This window comes from Macrobrachium rosenbergii, chromosome 55 (assembly GCF_040412425.1).
Source record: "Macrobrachium rosenbergii isolate ZJJX-2024 chromosome 55, ASM4041242v1, whole genome shotgun sequence".
NCBI classification, from domain to species: Eukaryota; Metazoa; Arthropoda; class Malacostraca; order Decapoda; family Palaemonidae; genus Macrobrachium; species Macrobrachium rosenbergii.
In genome coordinates, this window is record NC_089795.1 from 58,981,983 (window position 1) to 58,990,535 (window position 8,553).

The 8,553-nt window shown below is 33.6% G+C and overlaps 1 protein-coding gene across 1 annotated transcript in view; it reads right to left on the bottom strand.

Annotated features, from left to right (window-relative positions):
* LOC136835299 (endothelin-converting enzyme 1-like) overlaps positions 1–4,312 on the bottom strand; it is a 186,718-nt gene extending 182,406 nt beyond the window's left edge. Inside the window, exon 1 of the mRNA XM_067098615.1 lies at positions 4,180–4,312. Coding sequence (XP_066954716.1) covers positions 4,180–4,213 — 34 coding nt within the window. The 5' untranslated portion in view covers positions 4,214–4,312. The remainder of the gene's footprint in view (positions 1–4,179) is intronic.
* Between the last annotated feature and the right edge of the window lie 4,241 nt (positions 4,313–8,553).

Below are 8,553 nucleotides of genomic sequence, written 5' to 3' on the forward strand. Positions count from 1 at the left end.
ATTGAAGATGCGTAAATGCTTACCAAGAAATGAAAGTAATGTTCAAACCTTATTCTAAAGGTAGGATGAAACGTTTGTAGGAAAATCTCCAGAATTTTTGGCCTTTACCCTACATGTCATGCAACCATCATTTGTATTTTATTCCTAAAACCTCTGTCTCTCACTCAATTCAATTTTTATTCGTGTCCTTTTTTTTCGTTGCCTCTAAACCATTTGTTTAATTTATATTTTGATACTTTCATCGCTGATTTACAATACATGTCTACGGTATGTCAACAAGGTCCTCATACCTGAAAAATTCTCTCCTTTCCTACTTCAAGTTAATTCTTTAAATTTTAATAATATATTTTTCTTTATGTTTTAATTATTTGGCAATATGACTAATGACTATGTTCAATACTAAGACATTTGTACTGGCAAGCATATACCTCTATGTATCTTGGATCTGATGATCAAAAATTATAATGACGGAAACAAAGATTTCGACCTAATTCCAGAGGAAGGGATAACTCTTAAAATGTGGGTCATTAAACGATTCAGCCAAAACGATGGTGACAGAGAATGTAAAAATTTAACATCAGAGTATTAAGGAAAGTCATGACGGAGCCATCTGAGAACAGCAGCTGTTGCCCGCCAGATACTTTATAGTCACTTGGAAGGAAGGACTCTCTTTAGATCAGTGACACAGAGGGAAATTGTGCCTAAAAAAAAAAAAAAAAAAAAAAAAAAAAAAAAAAGGCGCATCTTCTGTGTACAAAAGATGATACAGAGAAGAGGTAAGGGACACACACACACACACACACACACGCACAAAAAGATGCACTACAAGTGTTGGAACAATATTCCAAACAAGGACAGATTAGAACAGTTTAAAGCTACAGTACCTGGGATATATAAAAGCACTTAAACAATAGAAATAAAACGCCGAATCTCTTACAATCAGTTTGAAGATTTTGAATTACGTGAACTAACTAGGCCAAACTGAAGTAACCGGAACTTCCAAAATATCAATAGAAATGGGTGGTTGTTTTGGATTTGAAGATGCATGGAAGAACATAAGTACAACAAAGACAAAGTTTTTCATTGCCCGGACAATGATTTTTTTGTGACATGGTAACATATGCCTTTCCTCACTCAATCTCGTAAGTAATAACTGTTATTGGCGTCTTAAAGTTTTGAATATTTTCCAAAATATCAACTAAAAAAATTAGTGCATTTGGGTGTCAAGGTTATTTCCAGTTCAAATGTAATCTGCACTGCTCATCGTGATGAGGCTGGGGAATTATATTTTCCGAAAATCCAATTTCAACAAATATGTATTTTTAGTTTCATACTGATTGCACTTTCCTGTTTTGTATCTCATCAATCAAATTAATGTTTTCGTTGGCACTGTTTTTATCGAAATTCTTCATAATATTTCAAGGTGAAGAATTTTAAATGAACGACGCTGCCCGAATGAAGTTCTTGTTAGTGGTCTGAGCGCTAAACAGTACAGTTGACTATTGATTTCACAATTTCCAAACAATATTTGTGGACTTAGAAATCTATCGTACATAATGCTGGTAAGAAAATCGTACCTGCATACATCCAGCCTTTTTAAAACAAACCCCAAACTACCATTTATAGGACAAGAAGATAAGAACTTTAAGAGCAGTTGAAATCATTACAGATTGGAAATAACAGGTGGATCAATGATTGGAAATAAAGCATTTCATTCAATTTCATAAAGACAGAAAGGAGTTTCTCCATGACACCAGTGACCACTGAAGTTATAATATCAAATTTTAAATAAAATTAAGTCTCCTCTGACAAGGGACAACGAATTATACAAGGATATAAACTACAGTACATACTAAATAATACCATAAGCCATTACTTGCGTCAAGAACCAAGATAAGGCCAGTCCTAAAGGGCTCAGTCTCAGTGATGTCTAAAATATTATTGGGAAGCTGGAGGGGTTACAAGATAAATGAAACATGGTTTGTCTGTCCCAATAAGATACCATTCAGGCTTGAATGAGTATTCAAGCCTGAATAAGAGGAATTAAGAAACGGCTTCTAAAGTCTGGAAAGTGAAAGAAATGTATTAAATGGGTAGGATGTTACCAGGTTTGAAGTTCATTGACAGAACGAAATAGAACTGACCAAAAAATGGTATGAGAGATAAGGAAAGGTAACACAACAGAAATAAACTGGTTTCGTAAGAACTCTACAGTGAGTCTATACACATACAAAGCAAATCCAAAGTAACAGAGCCTGGCTACAAAAGCCTAATGAAAGAACCAAATGCCATCATTACTGACATTTACAAATGTCAATGATAAAGGAATTTAATTCCTTACAGATTCTGAGACAGAATTACAGATATGAGGAAGGGAAGAAATGTGATCATCAATTCATCTTGCCTTTTAGCCAAATTGACGGCCATAGTAAGAAGGTTAGAAGTTACCCTTCTTAGAAACAGGCTGTGCAGGTGTGTGCTTCTAAGTTGACAAGGCAAAATAAACGATAAAATAGAAGGAAAGCTCACTCGAAGAAGCCTTTAGAAACTAAGGAAGGATGCTTAAGTGACTATGAACTCTGTGGACTAAAATAGTAGAAGGTACGAGTTGGAAAGAAGCTGATTGGTAGGTTCAGCTGCAGTAGAATCATCTACTGATGAGACAGAAGGGAAAAAAACCCCGCAAAATAAGTGGCTTTTCACAAGAAGAAATTGCCATTGTACCGTTATGGTATTGGAGAACATGGAAGATTAATACACTTAGCTGTTAAATATGTCCATTTTCCATTTTCTATAGATAAAGGAATTACCCTCTGAAATCATTGGAAGAAAGAATAAAATTTAGAAAGTCTTATTGAACAAAACAGAACATAGTCCTTCAAAAAATATATTGAGCTAAATACTGAAAAAAGATTTAGATATGAATTTGCAAAAAGATAAAAAGAATCATGAAGAGTACAAAAAAAATACTAAGATGTATTTATCAAAAAATACTTTGAACGTTTACAGCTACTTAGAATTTACTTAAAAAGGAAAGCTGAATCTGAGCGGGGATTCGAAGTGAGAATCAAGTGAAAATATTAACGCTAGTAAGAAAAGTTTCAAAAGTTCTCAAGAATCTCTCAAGTCACCTAGGGCACCCATAGAGGAAGATCAGTAAAGTCAGTGAGAAACTACTCTGGCTATAGTAACCTTCCCAAAATCGGCAAAGTTGTTATGATGCGATACTTATCTTTCAGTTCGTTAAATGAGAAAAGATACCTGATAATGTTAAAAACATAATTACACAGAACATGCATCATGTATATTCTCACAAGAGGAGCGTTAGGAAATCTTGACGATTTTATGCTATACTTGCTCTCTTCACTTCTTTAAACAGAAAAAGAACCAGCAGCTCTTTCAAGGTCTGCCAAGATCTCTTTCGACGCATTTTTGATGACTAACTCTACTCTTGTTGATCATTGAATATTTCTAATATCCTTGGAGAATTAATTCAAAATGAAACTTACACATCATCCTAAGGCCAAAGAGTTAGTGAACAAAAAATATCTGACAGAGGGCCAGATTACTGCCCATTAACGGAGGTCTTTACTTTCGTTTACTGTAAAAATCTGGAGTTTTCCTTACAGTTTTATATATAGCAATTCTTCAATTCCAAGAGGTGCTGAATTCAACATGATGCGCTATAATCCTGTACTATAGTTTTTGAAATGTTATTCTGTCCACATTTAAATAATGTTCTGAACATTTCTTTCTTTACTTTTGGCATCATTATCTGTATATTCATGGTATCAAAGTTAATAAAATATTTTTTTAGATCAATAAAAATAGATATACAATATGAATAACAATAAATATTAAGAGCCTTCCACAGCTACATAAACTTCATTCTAGGGGATAAACAAAAAGTTGAGAAAAGATTTAGCAAGTCTTTAGTAGTAGTAGGTGGTGAAGGTAAATTGCATGAACAAAACTGGCATGTCTATATGTCTTTATAACCCAAGTATTTTCGGCCTAATTACAGCCGAACTTTAATCAGTTCAGCAAACCACACTGAACGACTGCAATAGTTTCGTTCTCCATTTTGAATTAAATAAGGTATAAGAGACCACAAATGAAATCGATCCTAAATAACTGCATTCAAGTTTTTTAGAAAATGAAAACCATATTGTTACTGACCTTCCCGTTTGAGTTTGAGTTTGACCGACCACATCGGTTGCGTTGGAGGGATCGGATTATCCTCTAGCCATCCACCACAGGAATAAGCCCAAAAGTCATCACAGGGTGACACCTCTTGGTTCAAGTTCCCTTGTAACTGTAAATGAGAAGAAATTGAACATATCAGTTTGTTATCATTGATATTTGGAAGGAACTAAGTTATAAAAGTAAAGGGCACATATGTCACACACACCTACATACATACAAACACACACTCACACACACACACACATATATATATATATACATATATATATATATATATATATATATATATATATATATATATATATACATACAATATATATATATATATATATATATATATATATATATATATATATATATATATATATATATATATATATACAGTTAGAACTTTATATTAAAAAGACATAAAAAGAAATATATAGACAGATAGATAAGATAGAAGCCCGCTTGTCGCGTTCTTCCCTTCTTTTTTTATCTCTTACCATTCTTCATATAATTACATCCATAATTCATGTAACATCTATCATATGCCGCTCTACCAACCATCCTTCTCAACTATTAATTTGAGATCAATTTACTAACATTATATAATTAGCAGGTTTGTGTCCTTTCGTAATGACACAATTAAATGTTTGACGATTAGAAAATAAAATTGGAAATATATGCAGATGTGTTCATGTTCTCTTTAATTTGAAAATTCTTGAGGAGTCTGTGGTAAGATTATGCTGAATTAACAGATTAACTTGGAAATCTTACAGCAGAAATGGGGAAAACGAGAAGGAGTTTTCTGGCCGTAAGCGTGCGCGCGTACGCACACTATTTTCAGAAAGAAATGAAATTTAACTTTAGTTTCAAAAGTTAATCAGCATTAACGCTATGGTTAATCATAGTTTAGTTTTAAAAGTCTAACATCAAATTAAACCAACTGAGAAGACTTGGCTTGCGAAAATGTACTCTGGGAACCATAGCCATGAGAGGGTATTCAGAATTATTTTGATTTATATTTGCTAAATTTCACCTAGTGGTTTCAACGAATGATTAAAGGTGGATTATACTCATTATCAATTTTCACAGTATAACTAACTTAGGGGAAAACCTTCTAAAACAGAAATAAAAACAATGTATTTTACGGTCAGATGCAGCTTTTATATGGATATTATTATTTCGTGTATTTCAGGTACGAATTAAACACTACGTACTAACAAGAATGTTTAATTTCGCCTTCCGTAAGGACTTCAGTGTCTGGAGCTTAAGCGAAATGTGTATGAAACCTGAGGGGAAAGGATGGACGAACCCAGAGTATCTGATGTTATCGTATGGCAAAACTCTATAAGATTTACTTACCTGTGGCAGTAAACGTTAACTGAAATTGCTGAAATTTTACGTTAACTCATACTGAAAATACCTGTTTTCTGTTATACACAAAACAGACCACTCTTGTAACTCTCTGTTGTAAAGGGCGAGTCTTCTACCCAAACATGCAAGATACCCTCTTGTAAAATAGTCAAGTTTAAAATGAAAGTCCATCATCAAAATGTTCCAGAATATTATCCCCTAGCTAAGAAATTCCATTTTCATTGAATAAAACTCCAATCGGCTCAGCAGTCGACCAGATTTTCTACTTAATACTGTGCATGGAGACACAGACAAGATGTTTGAGGTGTGAAACATTGGCATTACTGGACACCTAGCTTGGAATTAGATATGTGTCTAATCATATTCTCATCAGACTATTCTAAATGTGCTATGGAGTAAGTATTTGGCTATCCCTGAGAAATGGTTCCTGAAGGGTCTCATAATCTCTCCTTCATGTTTCTTAAAGGGTAAACACAATGCATCTCAGGCACTTGTATTTTTTAGGATTGTCGTTGTGTAAAGACATTTCCTTGTGCGAGATATTTCTTTGTGTTTTTGCACGCAATAGGTGGCGTCTGCTAAAAGAACAAATCTATCGCCATCTTGTACTTTGATATTACAAACCAGATTCCATCACATCTGAAAATACTGTAGGTTGAGCACTGAGTCTGAATCCACTTCTACCCTATCAACAAAATTAGGTTCCAAAGAAAAGGTCGTAAGCAAAAGCCAAAAACAGCATTATATGAAATTTATGTTAGTCTAAGACTATGCTTCATAGTGAACTTTACATTGCTAAGTTCCTTTTTATCTTTTATGAATTGGTCTTTTACTGAAATTTATTTATGATCTACAATATTGCAAAGCAAATATCCTTTTGACTGAATCACAACACTCATAGTAATCCGTACCAATCAAGTCTAAGGTAGCCTAGTGTAGCTTTATTAAATACTTATTCACAAACATGGATTCCATTCTTGTAATTACAAAGCTTATAAACTTTGTTTATATTTTAACAAAAATCACACAGGGTATTTTCTTAACATTGTATTATTCAACTGTGACTGGTGTTAAAAGAATGCACGATCTGTACGCTGACACAATGCCTAACTCACACACACACATACACAGATTTTCACACTACGAAGATTCCTTGAAAGGTAGAGATAGTTTCCAACAAAGAATACAAACCAGATTCGGGGGTTATTTAAAAAACGATAGAAGCTACATAAATTTTTAATTCTTTTTTTACTTTAATTTGTAGTCTTTCTTGATCGCGAGTACGGATTATAGTAATTAGGGTAAAGGCTATATTATGTTAAGTCCTCAGATTTCATGACAAATCAATTTAATGTCGCTCTTAGCTAAAAACGTAAGAGTGTTTGCATACTTTAAATTGCCAAGAATCATGTGTTTACATTGTCAATCCTCTGATGTATTTTTTCTTTATCAGCCAATGTCTCCATTTTTGGTGTGTTTAGTTTCAAATTAAATATGGATCTTTTGAAAATCATGTTTCCACTTAATTCCAAATTTTCTCATATATATATATATATATATATATATATATATATATATATATATATATATATATATATATATATATATATACATACATACACATATTACATTCATATTTAAATTTACAATTTTATCAAAATTATGCTCTTATCTTTGATCGGTGTGTGTGTGCTCAAGTGACGGAAACAAGATATCATAGCCAACTTATGCTCAGTCACAGCATGAAAAGTTTGCCTAATGGGCTTCTCTTCTTAAGTAATGAAAAACTCCCATTTTACATCGAGACATTTTAAAATATTTATTAAATACAAAGGAAAGAAAAATTTCATTATTCCGGAAGTGAATGGATTGCAAAGCTGATCATATTGGCTGACCACTAGGTAACATGAACCATAAAACCGAAAAACTGGAGGCGACATGCAATCGACTTTTTCTCAGAAAAAGTCGATTGCAAACTTTTCCCAGAAAGATATCAATGGACCAAGCAAAGGGCACCAAACGTAGCTGAAGGAACTCCAAGGTGGAAATAACAGCTGTGTCCTTTGAGATCTGAGAAGCCTTTGATTCATCTGTCACTAAGAATGGTGTCTGAAAAGTCCCAAGACATAAAGAAATACGCCATGCATTGACGGAGGGAAGATTGATACACCCAGCGTATTTTCAATCAAACTATTCAGAGGAAATGTATATCCGAGACCTATAGAGCGCATTCAACTCCTGAAGACAGACTTAGCCAAAGCACCGATATAATCCCTCCAAGATCTGCATCTAAACAATAACAGACCAACATAGTAGATTGGATGCGTTCAGTTTTCAAATCCCGAAACTGCTCACGTAGGTAGGAGAATGAGATAAAGAGATAGGGTGGAAATGGGTTTCGGAACTTGCTCTGTAAGTCCGATCACCTACACTCTTCCAGGAAGCGAGTCTATCGGTTTTCTTCGAGATATAAACAGCTCTGTCTTTCCTTATCTCTCTCCCTTTCATTATGGCCTTTTTTACGACTGTATAGTAAGCTCTCTCTCTCTCTCTCTCTCTCTCTCTCTCTCTCTCTCTCTCTCTCTCTCTCTCTACAGATTCACAAACACATGCATGTGTATGTCTTGGCTATGAAGGTTGACAGTACCAAAATAAAGATGAACATGTTCAGATAAGTAAAAAAAAAAAAAACTCTTTAGATGAAATCTAGAAAGTTCTGACTTGCTGATATATTTCTGGCATTTATATGACGAAATACAATTTACAAGAATATTTTTATTATCATCATAATCAGCCACGTTGCAACCATAATTAGAAAAACAGAATAATACAAGAAAGTAAAATAAGGAACCATAAATCACAAACAATAAAAGTAAACAATTATGATAAACCCAATAAATTATAAAAGATACTAATATGAACCTCCCAAAAAGAAAAAGAAAAGCCTCTGCACTAAGTCCGAGCTTCTGGAGCTCCATTGACTGAGAT